This window comes from Urocitellus parryii, chromosome 6, assembly GCF_045843805.1.
Source record: "Urocitellus parryii isolate mUroPar1 chromosome 6, mUroPar1.hap1, whole genome shotgun sequence".
In the NCBI taxonomy this organism is placed as follows: Eukaryota; Metazoa; Chordata; class Mammalia; order Rodentia; family Sciuridae; genus Urocitellus; species Urocitellus parryii.
The window spans coordinates 76,297,393-76,318,625 of NC_135536.1; the positions used below are offsets into that span (position 1 = coordinate 76,297,393).

At 41.5% G+C, this 21,233-nt stretch overlaps 1 protein-coding gene across 2 annotated transcripts in view; it reads right to left on the reverse strand.

The window, feature by feature from the left end:
- Positions 1–13,459: 13,459 nt before the first annotated feature.
- The window catches only part of Samd4a (sterile alpha motif domain containing 4A), a 210,143-nt gene continuing 202,369 nt past the window's right edge, over positions 13,460–21,233 (reverse strand). For both annotated transcript variants that reach the window (XM_026384080.2, XM_026384079.2), the window contains one exon: positions 13,460–17,886. In XM_026384080.2, the coding sequence (XP_026239865.1) occupies positions 17,858–17,886 (29 nt within the window). In that variant the 3' untranslated portion in view covers positions 13,460–17,857. The remainder of the gene's footprint in view (positions 17,887–21,233) is intronic.

Below are 21,233 nucleotides of genomic sequence, written 5' to 3' on the forward strand. Positions count from 1 at the left end.
GTACTTCAGTGGTTTCCATGTTTTACCATTGTGAATAGTGCCTCAGTAAACACAGGAGTGAAGATGTCTCTTTGACATACTGATTTCATTTCCTTTGGACATATACCCAATAATTGGATGGCTGGATCATATAGCAGTTCTATTTTTAATTTTTTGAGGGATCTCCATATTGTTTTCCACCAACAGTGTGTGGGGCTTCCTTTTCTTTACATTCTCGCCAGCGCTACAACCTTCTGTCTTTTAATTATAGTCATTCTTACAGGGGTGAGATGATGTCATGGTGGTTTTGATTTGCCGTTCCCTGATGATTAGTGATGTTGAACATTTTTTCTTATACCTGTTTTCCATTTGTATGTCTTCTTTTGAGAAATACCTATTCAGATCTATGACCTATTTTTAGATCAGGTTTATTTTTCTATTGAGTTGTTTGAATTCCTTATATATTCTGGATATTAACTCCTTGTTGTATACATAGTTTGCACATAGTTTTTCTTTCATTCTGTGGGTTGTCTCTGTTGATGGATTCCTTTGCCCTGCTGAAGTTGTTTTGGTTGATGTAATCCCATTAGTCTATTTTTGCTTTTGTTTCATGTGCTTTTGGGATCTTATACAAAATACTTGCCCATTCCAATATCTTGAAGCACTTCAACTATGTTTTCTTCTAGAAGTTTCTTTCATAGCTTCAGATTTATGTTTAAGTCTTTAATCTGTTTTGAATTGAGATTTTTTATTTTTATTTCTTTAGTTGTAAATGGACACATTTACACTTTATTTTTATTTTGTGCTGAGGCTTGAAAGCAGTGCCTCACACACATGAGGCAAGCGCTCCACCACTGAGCCCCAGCCCCAGCCCCAGCCCTTGAACTGAGTTTTACCCGAGGGTCTAATTGCATTCCTCTGTGTGTGGCTATTCAATTTCCCAGAACCATTCATTGAAGAGACTGTTCTTTCTCTAATGCATGCTTATAAAAAATCAGTTGGCTGTAAATGCATGGGTTTACTTCTAGGCTCTCCATTCTGCTCTATCAGTCTGTCTGTTTTTAATGCAAATATCATGCTGCTTAAATTATTATAGCTTTGTAATTTATTTTGAAATCAGGGCATATAATGCTCCTTGCTTTGTTCTTTTTGCTCAAGATGGCTTTGTCTATTTGGAGATTTTGTGGTTCCATATGAATTTTAGTTATTTTTTTTTCTTCTAGTTTTTGAAGAATGTTATTGGTGTTTTGATAGGGATGGCCTTGAATCTGTAGATGGCTTTAGGTAGTATGAACATTTTAATAATACTGATTCTTCCAATCCACGAACACAAGATGTCTTTACATTTTTGTGTCCTCTTCAGTTTCTTTCATCAGTGTTTTATATATTTATAACCTCTGGTTAAACTTATTAATAGATATTTATTCATTTTGGAGCTATTAAAATGGGAATATCTTCTTGATTTAGATTTATTATTTATATATAACAATTCTACTGATTTTTGTGTGTTGATTTTGTATCCTATAACTTTGATGAATTCTTTTGTTAGTACTATTATTTATTAGTTTTTTTGGGGGGGGGAGTTTTTAGGAGTTTTGATCTGTCCTTGTATTCCTGGGATGAATCCCTTATGATCATGATGAATAATCTTTTTAATGTGCTATTTGATCTGGTCTGCTAGTATATTGTTGTTGTTGTTTTTTTTTAAAGAGAGAGAGAGAGTGAGAAAGAAAGAGAGAGAGAATTTTAATATTTATTATTTTTTAGTTATCGGCGGACACAACATCTTTTGTTTGTATGTGGTGCTGAGGATCGAACCCGGGCTGCACACATGCCAGGCAGGCGCGCTACTGCTTGAGCCACATCCCCAGTCCTACTAGTATATTGTTAAGAATTTTTGCACCCATGTTCATCAAGGACATTGGCCTGTGACTTTCTTTTTTATTATTTTCTGTTTTTTTTTTTTTTTTTTGTACTGGGGCTTGAACTCCAGGGCACTCAACCACTAGCCACATCCCCAGCCCTATTTTGTATTTTATTTAGCCACAGTGTCTCATTGAGTTGCTTAGCGCCTTGCTTTTGCTGAGGCTGGCTTTGAACTCTTTGATCTTCTTGCCTCAGCCTCCCAAGCTGCTAAGATTACAGGTGTGTGCCGTTGTGCCTGGCTATTTTTTTTTTAATATCCACAAATAATATTTAATGACATAACTGTTTATAAGTCATTATGTTAAAATTTATATCTATGGAGTATAATTACTACAATATAAAATTTTAGGCATTTATAAAAATACATATGTATTAAAAACCTAATAGAAATATATGAAATGTTATATCTCAGGTTTTTTTCCTTCTTTTTATTATCATAATTTTCATATAAAAAAGGTATCTTGCTTTTAAAATGAGAATTTTAATAATCTATTATTTCTATAAGGAAGCACAAAAATTGTACTTATAGCATTACCTATAAAAGCAAAATGTTAGAAACATCTTAAATGTCCATCAGTAAAGGAATGAAAAAGTAAACTGTTATATATATATATATATATATATATATATATATATATATACACACACACACACACACACACACACACACACACACACACACAATGGGAATACTGTGTGGCTCTAAAATTGAGGAATATCTCAATTTGCATATCAAATATGAAGATCAAGGTTTACATTTTTCTCCTTTATGTAAAAGTATCTTCCAAAACTTCAAAGCAGCATGGTGGTTAACACCTGTAGTTCCAGCTACTTGGGAGGCTAAAGCAGGAGGCTGGCTTGAGCCCAGAAATTCAGGGACACCTTTCTTTTTCAGGACCGGGGTTTGGAATCTATGCAGTTGTTCACCTTCTTCTTCCCGTGATGTCCCTATGGCTCCGGCGTAGCCATAAAGACCATTCCTACTGGGATGTGGCCTCTGCAAACTTAAAGCATGCCATTGGTCTGTCCTGTGAGCTGGTGGTGGAGCACATTCAAAGCTTTCTACACTCAGGTAGTAATGGCACCACAGCAGGTCATTCTGGGCATTGCTTTAGCAGGCAGCATCATTGTCCAAAACTGCTTAGTGGATACCCAGTACAAATACTTTTGTCCTCCACACGGTCAGTTGAGAAATTTCCTGGCAGGCCTGGATTCTGAAGAACTTTCCCCAGCAACACTCAGATAGGGGGGCAAGAGTCTTCCTCCATCAGCCTCTCACACCTTCTGCTGAGCACCTTCATAACATCCTGGGACCTGATGATTCTGCTGGTTCTGAGGGAGAGAACAAGTCCCTCTGAAGCATCCTTGGCAGTCTGAGCAAACTGAGTCGAAGCGCAGGAGCCAGCGCTGGGGAGGAAGCTGGGATGGATGAACTGCTGGAGGCTCTCAGAGGACATGTAGGAGGGTTAAAAACTCCAGGGGGGGACATCCGTGGGGGCCCTCACACTTCTGTGAGTTTTACCTCCAGGAGCCCTAGTAGGTCTCATAGTGAAGATGGAGACAAATCCCCTGTGCTTCTTTCTGGCAGGCCGAAGTAATCATTTTTCATGCCTGGCTACTGTCTGGTTTTGATATCAAGGTAATGCTGGGCAGATTTGAAAGAGCACCTTTCTCTTTATTTTTTTGGAATAATTTAAGAAAATTTGGTATTATTTTTCTTTAAATGTTTGGTAGAATTCAGCAGTGAAGTCCTCTGGTCCTGGGCTTTTCTTTGATGAGAGATATTTGATTACCGATTCAATCTCATTACCCACTGTGTGTTGAGGCCTTCCATCCCTAAGTCAGTCTTGGTAAGGTGTACAAAGAAATCTGTCCATATCATCTAGGTCACACGTCTTTTGATGTGTTGCTGTATATAATAATTTCTAATAATACTTTGTTTTTCTGTGGTATTAATTATAATATTTCCTTTTTCATCTATGATTTAATTTATTTGACTCCCTCTTGCCTTAGTTATTCTAATTCGGGATTTGTAGATTTATTTAGTCTTTTAAGAAAGCCAGCTCTTTGTTTCTTTGACCTTCTATTTTTTTTTTGAAGTCTCTATCTTGTTAATTTCTGTCCTGATTTTTATTAAATAATTTCCTTTTACTAACTTTACATTTGGTTCTTATTTTTCTAATTCTGGAGAAACAGTGATGTATTGTTTATTTGAAATTTGTCTTCTTTGTGATGTAGACATCGATTGTTGTAAACTTCCCTCTCAGTGCTGCTTTTACTGACTTCTGTAGGATTTGGTGTGTTGTGTTTCCATTTTCTTTTGTTTGAAGAAATTTAAAAATTTCTTTCTTATTTTTTTGTTCTGGAAACATTGGTTGTTCAAGAGTTTTTAAATGTCCATGTATTTGTATAGTTTCCAAAAAAGTTTTTTTTTTTTTTTTTTTGGCTGTTGATTTCTAGTTTTATTGTATTGGGATGAAAAAAGATAATTATGTGATTTCAATTTTTAAGAATTTCTTAAAACTTGTCTTTGGTCTATCACATGACCTATCTTGGAGAATGTTTTGCGTACTGTTGATTTTATTTTTTTATTGTTGTGTGGTGCTGAGGATCGAACCCAGTGCCCTACTCATGCTCTGCCACTGATCTACAGCCCCAGCCATTGCATACAGTTGAGAAGAATGAATATTTTGTAACTGTTGGTAGAATGTTTTCTAGGTGTTTGTTAGGTCCACTTGGTCTATGACCCAGTTTAATTCTGCTATTTCTTTGTTGATTTTTCTCTCTGGGTGATGGCTACATTGCTGAAAGTGGGGTGTTAAAGTCCCTTATTAGTGTTCTCTCTCCTTTTAGGTCTATTAATATTGCTTTATAAACTTAGGTACTCAAATATTTGGGGGTATATATATTTTGGGGGGATATATATACACGTATATATATTGAAATGTATATATATTTCAATAGTTGTTTTCTTTCCCTAAATTGACCCCTTTATCATTATATAATGACCTATAATATTATAGGATTCTGAATTCATCTGTACAGTTAATTTTACCAATGAGTGTTATACTTTCCAATGTTCCAATGTTTTCTTATTACTTGTTGGAATCTCTTATATTTTGAAGGACTCCCTTCAGCATTTCTTGTAGGACAGGTCTGGTGGAGATATATTCTCTCAGCTTATGTTTGGGAATGTTTTTACCTTTATTCATTTCTAAAGGATGGCTTTGTTGGGTATAGTATTCTTCAAAGACAGTTTGTTTTTTTCCCTTAGCACTATGAAAATATTATCCCACTCCTTCCTGGGCTATAAAGTTTCTTCTGAAGAGTTTTCTGTCCAGTGAATCTGAGCATGCTATGTGTCTCTTTTCTCTTGCTGTTTTGAGAATTCTCTTTGTATTTAGCTTTTGAGAGCTTGGTTGGGTTGAATCTGACTGGTAACCTCTGACATTCCTGTATCTGGATATTTGTATCCTTCTCCACATTTGGGAATTTTCCTGTTTTTGATCTCTTTGAATAATCTCCTACCCTTTTGGCTTTCTCAGGTCCCTCTTGAACTTGAACAATAACCTAAAATTTTGCTCTTTTAATGCTGTCCCACAGTTCCCATAAGATTTCTTTATTTTGCTTCATTCTGTTTTCTTTTTTCTCCTCTAACTGTATATTTTCAAATAGCCTGTCTTCCAGTTCACTGATGTTTCGTTTGGTCTATTCTGTTATTAATCCTTCTATTGTGTTTTATTTTTTCTCTTTTTTTATTAGTTATTCAAAACATTACAAAGCTCTTGACATATCATATTTCATACATTTGATTCAAGTGGGTTATGAACTTCCAATTTTACCCCGTATACAGATTGCAGAATCACATCGGTTACACATCCACGTTTTTACATAGTGCCATATTAGTGACTGTTGTATTCTGCTGCTCTTCCTATCCTCTACTATCCCCCCTCTTCTATTGTGTTTTAAATTTTGCTTAGTGAACATTTCAGTGCAAGGGTTTCTGTTTTTTTTTTTTTTTAATGACTTCCATTTCTCTGTTAAGAGTACTAAATCATTTATGTTTTTTTCTTGAGGCTCATAGAGTTTCCTTAAAACAACTATTTTGGATTCTCTGAGAGTCTGTATATATCGATGGCTTGATGATTGGACTCTGGCACATTATCTTGTCTGTTAAATGAGGTCATGCTTCCCTGAAAGTTCTTGATGCTTGTTGGCATATGATGTTGTCTTCATATTGAAGGATTAGGTATTTATGTTGTCTTCATAATCTGGCCTTGTTTGTGCCTGTCCTTCCAGAAGTTTTAGTTGGCTGCTTATTTTCTCTGAGGTCTCTTCTATTGCAGCACTAGATGGTGCACTAAGTCCAAGTTTTCTTCAAGTTCATGGTTGGTGTGTTGTCACTGTTTCAGCACTAGAGGGCACTCTAAGCTCAAGTTGGTCCTAAATCCATAGCTGATGTATTGTTCAGAATAAACTAGAGAAATGCCTAAAAAGGGAAGTCTGAGCCACTGGGATTACAGGCATGTGCCACTGCACCTGGCAAGTGAGTTTCTCTCTCTCTTTTTTCTTTTTTCTTTGTGGGGCTGAGGATTGAACCCAGGACCTTGTACATATGAGGCAGGCACTCTAAAAACAAGACAGGAATGCCCTTTTTCACCACTTTTATTTAACATAGTTCTTGAAATTCTAGCCTGAGCAATTAGACAGATGAAATAAATTAAGGGGATATAGATAGGAAAAGAAGAATTCAAACTGTCACTATTTGCTGACGACATGATTCTATACCTAGAGGATTAAAAAATTCCACCAGAAAACTTTCAGAACTAATAAATTAATTTAGCAAAGTAGCAGGATATAAAATCAACACCCATAAATCAAAGGCATTTCTGTACATCAGTGACAATTCCTCTGAAAGAGAAACTAGGAAAACTACTCCATTTACAATAGCCTTAAAAAAAATACCTGGGAATCAATTTAACAAAAAAGGTGAAAGACCTCTACAATGAAAACTACAGAACACTAAAGAAAGAAATTAAATAAAACCTTAGAAGATGGAAAGAATCTCCCATGTTCTTGGATAGGCAAAATTAATATTGTCAAAATGACCATACTACTCAAAGCACTATACAGATTTAATGCAATTCCAATCAAAATCCCAATAACATTCCTCACGGAAATGGGAAAAGCAATCATAAAATTCAACTTCAAAAATTAGAGACCCAGAATAACCAAAGCAATCCTTAGCAAGAAGAATGAAGCAGGCTGAATCACTATACCAGAACTTTAACTATACTACAGAACAATAGTAAAAAAAAAAAAAAAAAAAATGGCATGGTATTGGCACCAAAAAAAGACTTGTAGACCAATGGTACAGAATAGAGGACACAGAGACACACCCACATAGATAGTTATCTCAGACAAAGGCACCAAAACATATATTGGAGAAAAGATAGCCTCTTTAACAAATGATGCTGGGAGAACTAGAAATCTGTATGTAGCAAAATGAAACTAAGCCCCTTTCATCACGCACAAAACTCAATTCAAAGTGGATCAAGGACCTAGGAATTAGACCTTGTGCCTAACAGAAGAAAAAGTAGGTCCAAATCTTCATCATGTCGGGTTAGGTCCCGCTTTCTTAACAAGATTCCTACAGTGCAAGAAATGAAATCAAGAATCAATAAATAGGATGGATTCAAGCTGAAAAGCTTCTTCTCAGCAAAAGAAACAATCAGTGAAATGAATAGAGAGCCTACAGATGGGAGCAAATTTTTACCACGAGCACATCAGATAGAGCACTCATCTCTAGGTTATATAAAGAACTCAAAAAAGTAACACAGGAAAACCAAATAACCCACTCAGTAAGTGGGCCAAGGAACTGAACAGACGCTTCTCAGAAGATGATATACAATCAATCAACAAATATATGAAAAAACGTTCAACATTTTGAAATGCAAACCAAAACTACGCCAAGATTTCATTTCACTCCAGTCAGAATGGCAGCTATTAAGAATACAAACAACAATAAGTGTTGGCAAGGATGTGGTGAAAAAGGCACACTCACACATTGCTGGTGGGATTGCAAATTGGTATAACCACTCTGGAAAGCAGTATGGAGATTTCTTGGAAAACTTGGAATGGAACCACCATTTGACCCAGCTATCCCTCTCCTTGGTTTATACCCAAAGCTCTTAAAAACAGCATGCTACAGGGACACAGCCACATCAATGTTTATAGCAGCACAATTCACAATAGCTAAATTGTGGAACCAACCTAGATGCCCTTCAGTAGATGAATGGATAGGGAAACTGTGGTTTATATAATATTACTCAGCATTTAAAGAGAATAAAATCATGACATTTGCAGGTAAATGGATGGAGTTGGAGAATATCATGCTAAGTGAAGTAAGCCAATCCCAAAAAACCAAAGGCCAAATGTTTTTCTCTGATATGTGGATGCTGATCCATAATGGGGGTGGGTGGGGGGAGCATGGGAGGAATGGAGGAACTTTAGATAGAGTAAAGGGGAGGGATGAGAAGGAAGGGGACATGGGGGTAGGAAAGACGGTGGAATGGGATGGACATCCTTACCCTAAGTACATGTACGAAGACACGGTCTGACTGTATTTTGTGTACAACCAGAGACATGAAAAATTGTGCTCTACATGTGAACTATGAATTGAAATGCATTCTGCTATCATGTATAACAAATTAGAATACATAAATAATTTTTAAAAAAAGAATTTAAAATTTTTTTTAAAGGGAATTCTGTTCCAGAAATCTTAGGGACCTAGGTGGGCCCAGATGCTTTGTCACAGTCCTTGGCCTGTGGCCAGGTACCAAGGGATTCTGCCCACCTTTAGGCCTCTCTGTGGAGGGATTAGCCTTGGGCTCCTATGCAAGGACTTGGGGACTTCCTTCCTTTTCCCAGCATAATAGATAATCACTCAATTCATGTTGTACTGCTTAGGATTGGGGGAGGGATGATGCAGGGCATCCTGTGGCCCCCAAAGCTGCAAGACTGGGTCACACCCCGATGATTTGCTTGTCCTGTGTGCATTTTATTTTCTCATACACAGTGTGCTGCTGTCTTTGTACATATTCCATCTGAGATGAATAACAGAGTCCCAGGCCAATGATAAAAGAGGCTCAGGTACAGGAAATGAATGTCGATCCGATCGGGGGATAAACGAACCCGAAAGCAAAGTGGTGAGATCCAGCTGGAGAGATTTGATTGGGGGGTTTGTAGATTCATCTGACCTTACTTAATTGAAACTGTAAAGAGTTTTATGGCACCAAAATACTGGAAATATCTCCCCAGGACATTGGAGCCAACACAGGGACACTCGGTGTGGCTGTGGTTCCCACAGGAGAGTTAACTAGCTGTCTCAAGTTCCAACAGCCCTGGTGGGAGCAATTCACTCCCCAAGGCTTGGATTTTGTTTCTTCTGGATTGGACTGAAACAGAACCTCAGAAAACTCGGCAACAGGCTGTTTAAAAGCATGTACTCTGAGTCAAACGTAAACACAAAGGTCTGTTTTTTTTATATGAAGTACAAGCTTTGTAAGGTTGCCAAATGTTTCTCCACTGGTTTTAAAAATTGAAGTAGAAACCACTGAAGAGTGGAAAACATTCCACAGAGGAAATTCTCAGGTTGAAATCACAGAGAAGTCAAAGTCTGGGGACAAGAGCCCCATGAAGGAGGCTGGCAGGAGGGAGCCACAGGCGGGGTGGAATCCCGGCGGTAGGACGCTGTGAACCTGCATTGGCTCCAGAGGGGCTCCTCCACCACAGCCCAGGTGTCATGTTCAAGTTTTGCCAAAGCTTCTCAATTCCCCGACAGCCACATTTCCCACTTCACATACCTGGGTCCCAAAGGGTTGGACGGACAGAAACAGACACATCCACAGAGGAGCTGCCTTCCTTTTTCTTTTTTTTTTTTTTTGCATTTAATTTTTAAAATTTGTTCTTTTTAGTTATACATGACAGTAGAATGTATCTTGACATATTATACATACAGGGAGAATTACTCCCCATTTATTTGGTTGTACATGATGTGGAGTTACACTGGTTGTGGACTCATATATGAACTAAGAAAGTTATGTCTGGATTAATTCCACTGTCTCTCCCATTCCCATCCCCACTCTTTTCCCTTCATTCCCTCTATCCAATCTGGTGAATCCCCACCCCCACCCCCCAACCCCAGCCTATTGTGAGTCAGCATCCATAGAGCAGAGAGAATATCTGGCTTTTGGATTTGAGGATTGGCTTATTTCAGTTAGCATGATATTCTCCAGTTCCATCCATTTACCTGAAAATGCCATGATTTCATTCTTTTTTGTGGCTGAGTGATATTCCATTGTGTGTACATATACCATATTTTCTTTATCCATTCATCTATTGAAGGGCACCTAAGTTGGTTCCATAGCTTAGTTATTGTGAATTGAGCTACTATAAACATTGATGTGGCTGCATCACTATGGAATGCTGATTTTAAATCCTTTGGGTATATGCTGAGGAGAGGGATAACTGGGTCAAATGTTGGTTCCATTCCAGATTTTCCAAGGAATCTCCATACTGCTTTTCACAGTGGTTGCACCAATTTGCAGTCCCATCAGCAATGTATGAGTGTGCCTCTTCCCCCACATACTCGCTAACATTTTTTGTTACTTTTATTTAAACAACATTCATTGTTTACTTTTAAATATTGTTGTATTTTTGATAATTACCATTCTGACTGAAGAGAGATGAAATCTCAGTGTAGTTTTAATTTGCGTTTCTCTGATTGCTAGAGATGATGAGTATTTTTTTTCTGTATTTGTTGACTGGTCATATTTCTTCTGTGAAACGTCTGTTCAGTTCCTTTGTGCATTTATTGATTGTGTTTTCTTTTTGGTATTAAGTTTTTTGAGTTCTTTATATATCCTAGAGATTAATGCTCTATCTGAGGTGCAGGTGGCAAAGATTTTCTCCCATTCTGTAAGCTCTCTCTTCATGTTCTTGATTGTTTTCTTTGCTATGAAGAAACTTTTTAGTTTGATTCCATCCCATGCATTGATTCTTGATTTTACTTCTTGCACTTTAGGAGTTTTGCTGAGGAATTTGGTTCCTAAGCTGCCATGATGGAGAATGGGGCCTACTTTTTCCTCTTGTAGGTGCAGAGTCTCTGGCCTAATGCCTAGGTCCTTGATCCACTTTGAGTTTTGTGCAGTGTGAGAGATAGGGGTCTAATTTCATTTTGTTACATATGGATTTCCAGTTTTTCCAGAACCATTTGTGGAAGAGTCTATCTTTTCTCCAACGTATGTTTATCCGCCCTCCACTCTTCATCCAGAAATGGAGAGTGGGTGAGGGAGGACCACAGTCTCAGGGTTGCTTTGGAAATGATGCTCTAACCAGAGACCCATTTCTAAAGACTTCCAGTTCAGGCTCTGCCCCCTGGAACCAGTGCCTTTACCTGCTGGACCGTCTTCCTCTCCACCTCCCCTTCCCTTTTTCTTTACTCCTCTTAGAAATGAAGAGTGACCAAGTCACTCACCAATCTCGGACCACCTTCTAGGCATCCTTTAACCTGAGGATCACGTCTCTATGGCACGGAGGCTGGGGTTGGCCTGAGTGGGGTGATGTTGACATCAGCAGTCTCACATCTGGGGTCTGCAGGCTGACCCCTGAGCTTGGGGAGGCAGGACAGGGCTACTTCGTAGGTGTCCGACAGAGGGGTTTTGTGTATTAGACCTAATAAAACACTGAAGAGGAGTTTCGCGTTTTCTTATTCCATATTGCAGAGGAGTTGTGCTGTGGGGACAGAAGCAAGCTGCACCACAAGGGGACCTCACAGATAGTCGGGGAAGCGCAGAGCTCGGAGAACCCAGAGCTAATGCTGGGGATCCAGAGGCTGAGGCCCCCAGGGAAGGGCTGGTTTTCAAGTGCTGAGTTGTGTAGATGCAAAATAGAAAATGGAAACACCTGTAGGTGGTTGTGGGACCACTGCTGTGACATCCTTGCCTGGGTGTGACATGCCAGCATGAGACACTAGGAAGGGGGAGACGGCCAAGTGTGGGCTGCCAAGCTGTGCTTCTGGGTGAGTGGGATCCACCCTGAAGCCCCCACATTCTCGAGAATCTGCCTCTGGTTATGGAGGAGGCTTTGGTTGGTAAATGTGCCAATTGCCAGCCCTCCCCTCCAGGGACTTGGGCTGATCAGGAGCCAGGGCCAGTGGTAGGGTGATTGTTCAGTGGAACAAACCAAGGTCCTTGGTTTGAGAGGTGGCTTCCCAGCACTGTCCCCGCTCCTCCCTGCCGGTGTGCAGAGCGTGAACTGGTCAGCCTCACCCTTGGCCCTTCTAGACTCCTGGCTCACCCCTGCAGCTCCTTCCAAGCCACGGTGCCATAGGTGCTTACCATCCCCTTTAGTAAGTGGGATCAAGTCTCTTTTGGGGGCTGCATGTGCGGAGGTCCTGCAAGCTTTATTGTAAAGGTCACGTTTTCTTCAGGATTAGCCTTTCCTTTACAGAGGTCACTGGCTGAGCTGCAGCTTTGCTGATTAAAAACCCCTCACTAGTCAGTGCTGATTCCCTCCCTTCCTCTTCCCTCTCCCCCGAAGCTCTTACCACTGTGACTTCACACCTTCCAAAGTGGGCTCCAACTCCACTTGCACCTTCTCCCCTCCCCCACGTGTAGCTCATTTGGGTTACAAGAATTCACCTTCAGGAGGAATTTCATTTTACCTCTTAGTTGACGAGGCATTCCGCTCTGTTCCCAGGGACCCATTTAGATTCTGCCTGTCTTTAGAGTAAGGCAGGCAAAAAAGGGAGTCGCTTATGTGGTTATCACTACCTTGTCAAGTTGTGGCTGCCTTGGGTTGCTGGGTGACGGTGGCCGTGACCTTTATCTCCTATGTTTTGTTTTTACTTCTTTTTGGATTAGGGGTCTAATTACACTTGTAAACCTTGAATGCCATAGGCTAAAACAAAACAAAGACTTTTGAGGTTCAGAGAGAGGTTAAGTGACTGGTCTAAGGTGACACAGCTAGAGAACGCTCAAGCCAGAATTCAAATCCAAGTCTCTCTCTCCCGCCGTATGCTTTACTGACATATTTAGAACTTATATTAATATATTATTATATATCATACTGGAATCAGAAGTTTCATGTTTTGCTGTGTGTGGGCAAAATCCCAAGACTCAAAGGAGGCTGGTTTCCTTATGCCATGATTAAGGTGTGAAATATTTCAAAAGCAGTGACGACGACGAGAGGAAGGTATCAGCAGTACTCTCTTCAAGGTTAGAGTCTGTATTTAGAAACATGTCCCTAATTTGGGCAACACTTTCACTGGCTACTCTGGGCAAAGATCAAACTGTATACATTTCTGTCCCCCCGTCCCCCACCTGTTTGTTAAGAAAGTAGCTCGTGGTTGAAGATGTAGTTGTGCAGCCTGGGCAGGTGAGAATAGTTAATGGGGATGTCATACTTGCTCTTCCTTGCTGGATTATTTCTAAGACTCAGTTCTTGTTTTCTAATCGATCATGTTGACAAAAAGAAAATACACACACACCAGTGTTACAAAACCTTGTATTAATCATTTCCCTTCACTTTCAATATAACGTTGATATGAAATATAGCCATGATTCTTAGTTACATGGGAGGAAATGAGTAATAAATATATTGTAGCAAGTTTAAACCACAAGGGTGTTTCACTGGTAACAACATTTGAAAACTGTACACTTGCAAAGAAAGCATGTTCAAACATTAGTATATCTGTATATCAGTAAAGCTTTTACATGTAACAAACATGCTCTTTCCATATATGACAAAATTTAAAAAATATGCATTGCTTGGCAACATGAGCTAGGCAAAAATATTTCTTTGTTCACTAACTTTATACAGGAAAACAGGACGCAAGGCATGCATGTACAATACGGATGCCTTCATGGGCATGCAACAGAAGAGAGCTTTTTAAAAGTCAGTTTACATTAGGCATAAATACATGAGGGTTATATATTAATAAGGGAGGAAGTTTCTGTTTGACATTATGAACATTCCTGTTTTCTTCCTATTCCTCCCAGAGGAATACACATTCACCTTTAAGTAAAGATAAAGGAATTACAAAAAAATAAAACTCACTTTGCAAACATCTCTGATGACTTGTAAAAAAGAAAGAAAAAGAAACAACATTAGTGTTATCACAGCTCCATGTGCAAATGATCCTTCTGTAGGTTCTGCTTGTAACAGGCACACCCGAGTGCCTTGGTTAGGCTGCTTACCCGCACCCAGGCTGCAGGGGACTGTCAAGGTCATCTCCAGAGGGGCACCGCATGGGGCCTGCTTTGCCTCCCCACGCTGCCCTCCTGGGTTGCAGGCCCATGCATGGGGCCCAGCTCAGCGCTCAGCCCGGGCTCTGGGGATACACATCTACAAACCTTGCACTGGCAGTTGCTACAAGAGGTTCAGAAGGACAAAAGACCCGGAGGAGGCTCCCATTCTGTAAAAGGCAGCCAGTGACACCTCAAAAGAAAATCTCAGTTTCCCTCAGTGTCTCTTCAGAATGAATGGGAGTGGCAGGGGTGGGGGCTAGGGGGTAGGGGGGTGGCAGCTGCAGCTCCAATCCTGAGAATCAGAAAGGAACCCTCCATACCCAGGATTTGAGAGCTTGGTACACAACAGCTGTCCCCAGTGGGCAGACCCAGCGCATCTATTTTGCTGGCTGGCTCTCGTTTAAAAAGTGAAACTTCAACAAAAGCATGTGAAAAAACATATCAGCAGCAATGTTTCATGTCGTGGACACAGTTCATGTGTTTCTTCCTACTGTTTCTGGTAAGAAACCTCTATGAATAAAAAGCACCAATAAAACATCATACATGATAACAATATTGTAGAACACCACTGTCCCTGGGACAGTGTCGAGATGCCAAGTTGACACACTGCTTAACTCAGAACAAGGGGGAGGGGGGAACCCACGTAGTGAAATAGATTTTACTCTTGAGATTCTTTTTTAAAATCGTTTTCTATTTACTTAATATAAAACAGTTGCATTTGGGGATCAATGGGTAAATACAAAAAAAGGCACTGCCGCTTTATTACTAAATATCCGACTTCACAGCCTTATGCATGCAACTGTTTCTTTTATAAATAAAATTCTTTTGCTTTAGGATTTTTAAATTGAGCTGTATACCTGCAGTCAACACAGGACTCAAAACAAGATGGGGACAGGCTCCTAAAATTCATCAGAACACTCAACTTAAAAAAACAAAACAAAACACTAATATAGCAAAACACAACTAAGTAAATCTATACACAGTCAATGAAAAATAAGCTTTTCTTTTCTTAAAAAAAGAATTATGTTGTTATTAATAACAGACTTTATCATGGTTACCAGCCATAGCAAGTTAATAAGTAACATATCCAAAATAATATCTCTAATAATCAGATAACCATTGTTTCTATATTCAGTGAAGGAATAAATAGAAATTCAGATTTGCAAATACTTTTAAGGTCTTCTTCCTTTTAAAGGATTCGTGCTAATGTGATTGTGTTCACAATCTGTTTTCTGATAACACGAGTCTTTATGGATACGTGTGTTTTGCAGCAGATCCGAACGCCTTCTCCTTTCTCTACAAGACATGTAATACCCTTGTTTTCTCTCCTCTGTATTAACTTTCTCATCAGCATCCCCCAAACACATCCTCAAACCCTCTTGGCCTTACCTTTGGCCTTCATCATTTTGACATATTCTTCCTGCCTTACATGTGATCGTCCATCCCAGCACATTCCCCAACATTATACTTGTTTAGAAACGGGATGTGAGGGATGAATGTTAATGGCACTTGGTTAAAAAAAAAAAAAAAAGAAAAAAAATGCTGCTTCTTTCTGCACATGGATTTGCATCTTTAGAATTTAGTCACCCCAAGGAGAGGTCTAAATGTTTTTCTTCTCTCTCTCTCTTTCCCTCTCTTTCTCTTTCCCCCCCCTTTCTCTCTCTTTTAAATGCACAGCATGAAATTATGGATTCAAGCTTTCTGGGCTCACTAAAGGCTCTGGTTAAGGTACTCGAAGCCTTTTGCATGGCAAAGAGGTTTCAAAAACCTGACCACAGCATCCTGGCTGGGCTGGGTGTACATTTTAATCTTGATGGTAAAAGAAAGTTGTTTGGATTTTATTAAGCCCTTTTAAATCTGTGTAATTCATTTACTTAAAAAAATAACCATAAGTGAGTGCAATAATTTTCATGATCTGATCTAATTAATTGTGACTCTGACTTCACTTAAAAAAAAAAAAAGAGGCATCATTCTCACTCATTTAATAAACAGGCCTTACACCCTTCTCCCCAATCTTGCCTCTGGCTGAGCATTTATACCGTCATCTACACAACCCAATTTTCCAGTGCAGAGCACAATTCCCTTTTGATTTCCACTAATACCTTCCACGGCATCAAATTCCAAAACACACTCTTTCTTGCCCTTAAGAAATAGAGCTATTACTTTGTGGTACCATAGTTTGTTAATCTCTCACCATGCAATGAGCGTTTTCCCCCCCTCCCTTCTGTGTAGATGGATAAATCAGCTAACTATACAGCACATCTGGCTCACTGTGTGGATAGAACCTTCCTTCCCACTTCTGCTTTTACTGCCACCTGGGAGGGTGGGGCTGGACTGCGTGAGCCCAGTGCCTCCTGCTTGCTCTCTCTGACACTTGCCAACTGACCCTTCATGCACTGTTGCTGGGCCTTTCTCTCTTCTTCCTCAGCAGGGACTTGACTGAGCCCCTACGGCTCAGGTTCCTCTAGGAAACCCCGCTGCACATGTTTTGATCTCATTTTCTGGATATTAGACCTCTTGTAAGGGAAAAGCATCACCCTCCACCATGGAACTGGGACCCACCTGGGTGTCTGTGGAGCCAGGTCAGCAGTGCTAAGATGAAGCCCAGGGGGAGGGTGGGAAGGAAGCAAGGTCTTTAGATGAGAAGCAAATCCAGCCCAGAAAGAGGCCGCAAGGTTTGTTTACAATCTCTGGGTGACCTGTGAGCAAATCTGTAACTGATCACATGCTGCCATCGTCCTTGTGTCCTTTCCTAGTGCTGTGTACATTCTGGCCACATCCTCATCCTTCAAATCCACCCACAGGCTCCTCCCACTTAATGGTGAAAGATAGCAACTCAGGCCTACGTGACTATATCCATCTTCCCAAGAAGCAGAGCTCGGCAGCCATTTCAAAAGACAACCCTGCTGCTATTATAAAAATAGAAGAAAAAAAAATGAATCCATAAACAACAATAAATCCTTTTACAAAAACCATAGTATGAAGAGAAGTTCTACCCAAACTCTTTACACATTATGTACCCTTTAAAATTCTTATGTAAACAATACACAAATCAAAGTTTATCTGAAATTTTGCTGGAGGGAATTTCTTCCTTCTTGCCCCTGTTGCCCTTTGACTTTCTCCTGTGGCTGTTTCAAGTGGGGCCTCAGGGAACCCAATCAGGGGAAACAGAAACAGGCGAGCCACCATCTTGCTTTGGTCGCATGGGTCCACCATCTCCTTCTGTGGCCTGACTGGGAAGCCAGGCTCTCTAAGAGGGCTCCCCAGGTGAGGGCTTCTGCCTCCCTCTTGTGTCTCTCATCTCTTTTTCACAGCAGCCATCCCCACCCCTTCCATCCAGGAAGCCATTCACATCCCTCCCCCACCCCCGCCCCTAGTCCCACCACATTTCCCTAGAGACTCCTCTCACGGGGCACACCAAACCATCCCATGACAGAAACAAATGACAACATAACCAATCCCAGGTCTACTGATATGTTTACAAGGATGACCTACGCTCTCACAAAATCAAAATGGGCGAGGGACCAGGGGAAATGGGCTGCAAAGTATCTTGGAGGATTCTATGCAACCATGAAGATGGCTGACACTGGACCCGCAGCAGTCGATTTCACGGCCAGCGCGGTCACTCTCATCTTCAGCTTCTAGATTGTGGAGGTCCGGTCAACCCCGTCTGGGAAAGAAGCAAAGGGTATAGGTGAGCGAAACAGTTATGTGTTGGCCCTGTAGCACCAGTGCCATGTGCGTTGGGTCTCCCAGTCTCTGAGAACAGATAAGGGCTTCATCATTCCACTCAACAAATTCCACTCAACATCTGGGGGACAGTTTTTGTTTTTTTGCCAGGAGCCACATTGAGCCCGGAGCCAAGATGAAGAGACCCAATCCCCGCCTCTCTCAGGTACTCACATTCTAGGCAAGACACAGACATGAAGAAAGACAATGGTATTAGGAGTGATACTGGGTATAAAGGACTATGTACCCAGACAGCAGGAACATGGAGGAACAATGTTTAAGTTGGCCTTGGAAGTCAAGGACCTTTTCATAGAGATACAAAATGACTTTCGTAGATGGTGCTGGTAGAAGTGTGTGCCTGATAAGGAGGATGCAGGAGAGGATGACGTGGAAAGGCCCTTGGCACATACATAGGTATGAATGATGGGTCATGGTGCCATGGGGCTAGGGAACAGGTTAGAGGTTTAGGATGAAGGATGAGGGGCTGAGTGGCAGGAAATAGGTCTGAAACACCAGGCAGGGGCTGTAGTAGACGCGTCAATGGACCTGCATAGCTCCTGTCCCTTTCTTTGGAAGCATCTCCCTCTCTTACCAAGTCCTTGATGAAAGACTGAGAACAAAGCAGTTGTGGTTCTGTTCACCACCACAGCTGAGCTGGATGGATCTGACTTAAACTGATCCAAACTCTCTGTTTCAAGAATCTGGTCAAAGGCAGAAAAACCAGAGGATGATGTTGTGAGCACTTGGAGCTGAAAAAGCCTGTAAAATTGTGAGAGGCAAGGCCATCCAGGACCTGCCTGTCTGCATTTTAGAGAACTGCAGAACCCAGGTGCAAAGCAGGGGATGTTAGAGTCTGTAAACAAGTCTGGATGGCGCCTGGCATTTTGCCAGAGGGAGTGGTTTATGAAGTAACGCCAGCGAGCCATTAAGTGTGGAGATTCCTTATTGGTTGACTGTTGTATCTAGTCTTTGTTAATTAGGATAAGCTGTGTGGAATGTATAAATACCTCTGTTGTCCTACAATAAACGGCTCCCACTCCTGCTGTATCAATCTACACAAGTTGTTCGTCAACCCTCGGTTAGTTTGCTGCAGCCAGACTGCGGCAGATGGTGGCCCTTACAGGGAACAAACCCGCGACCTTGGCGTTATCAGCACCAAGCTGCTGCAGCCGGACTGCGGCAAGGGGACATGCACATCAGAGATGAGAAGCCATGAGACCGACAGACAGCAGGGGCTGTGATGGCTGCCCAGTCTTTCTTCAGTCGTCTGCTTACATTGGGTTCTATAAATTCCCAGAAGCAGACCCTCAGGGTCTGTGTACCATGAGCAGGAGCTTGGTCACAGCAGTTGAGGAGTTTTACACAACAGTATAAGAAGCTCTGATTTTAGAATAGCTTCTTTGGCAGCTGTGACTGATGGTCTGAACCAAAGGACAAGACCAGTGGTTGGAAAGCCAGTTTAGAGGGCCCAACATTGGTCCATGTTGGATGGAGTCGACTAGGGGCTTATCCAGTGAGGAGAGAGAGATGTGGATTCGTCATCACAGGAAGTAGAAAAGACCGTTCAGTGACCACTGGTGAGGATCGGGGAGCTGCCAAGTGCCCCCCTGACTGCTGGTGTCCAAAGGTCAGGCAATGGAGCCCCATCTAAGTCCCAGGGTAGCAAAGCTGACCTTCCAAGATGGAGCATCTCTAGTCACAGGCAGGATGAGGGTGGGAGACAGGAGCAGCAGAGTGCTCCAGGGAGAGTAATGAGCCCACCTCTGGGGTTTCCCGGTCTCTTGTTGGTGGTGCCAGGTTGGCAACTCTGCCAGTTAGAATATGGAGGAGAAATGCCTCTTTGAAATTTTTGTTGGGGTCATCATAGGTTCACATGCAGTTGTAAGAAATGGTCTAGAAGGACTCCGTGGATATCTTGCCATGATTTCTCCATGGAGACAATTTGCAAAACCAGAGTACCATAGCGTAAATGCCATATGGACAATTCATTGATCTTACTTAGATTTCCCCAGTTTTGCCTGTTACGTGCATGATATGTATCTGTTACGTTCTGTACAGTTTTGGGGGAGATTTTAAAGGAAGGAACAAACCCCTGGGGTATTCAAAACATTGAATCACCAATCCTAGTGGCTACAGATATTAACCTCTAAATAGTAACTTTTTACCTTCTGTGGTGTCAACCTGAGCCTGCCTTTTGAGTGGTGGCCCTGCAGTGGTCCTGGGAGAAGAAGGGTGTGCACATGCCTGTGGGTGTGTGCAGAGATCTCTGTGGTTGGTGGAGTCACCCCTCTCATCTCTAAAGGTGCAGTGTACACTCTTGCTGGGGCTCATGGGCTACTCATCAATGCCAAACCTTCAGAGCTATAAAAGTGTGGAGTTGGAGACATGGAAATCTGCATGCACCCACCACCAAGCTGTGTTTTCATTGAATTCCAACCCCATGACTCATCATCCAAGGACTATGATTCTCATCTGCAGGGAAAGCACCAATCAGTAAATCCAGAGTGTTTGTAGTTGTTCAAGCAGTACACTTAGGACGCCAGGGGGCGCCATTCAACATCATAGGTTTTACGGTTAGTATGACATTTTCCAACAAATGACAGCTTGGTGGCTTGAGAAAGTAACTTGCACAATCTCCATATTGACTGTGTGTGGGGCTGGTAAGTCTCAAGAGTGGGGTAAGTGGAGAAGATAAGAAGGAAGAGCAAGGTAAACCCCAGAAAATCAAAGAGTGGACCATGTCTTCCTCTCCATGCATGATTCACTGCAGACTCAGCTGGGAGGAGCCTTGCTTTTGTAGTGGTGGGCATGCCTGTCCACAGCGTCCTCTGCAGGAGGACAGTGGCCAGGCTTGGCATTTCATCTTACTGATTTTCTCAGACCACTGACCAGGAGTGAACCCAACAGAGCTTGAAGAAAGCCTCAAAGACTCACAGACCAAGGTGGCAGGGGCAACCTCTCCATTCTGTTGGAGGGGCCTCAGGTGAGAAAAGATGGAAAAGGAAGGCCAAAGAGAAGAGTGGCTTAGACTGGCAGCAGGAGGGCAGCAACTCCTGGATGAGACCATGGAGACCAGAGATGTCAGCATGAAAGGATGGGCCCCTGGGGCCCATGGACCCGTCATGCTAGAGTGGCCTTTCTGGGATATGGGGTCCCAGGAACTTGACACCCTCCTTCTCTATTCCTGAGTCACAAGTAGGGGGTACCTCTTTTATTCTGCTTTCCTCTCCCTTGTCACTTGTCTTCCAGTGAAATGACTTCACTTGTTGGCATTCTGTCCCCATCAAG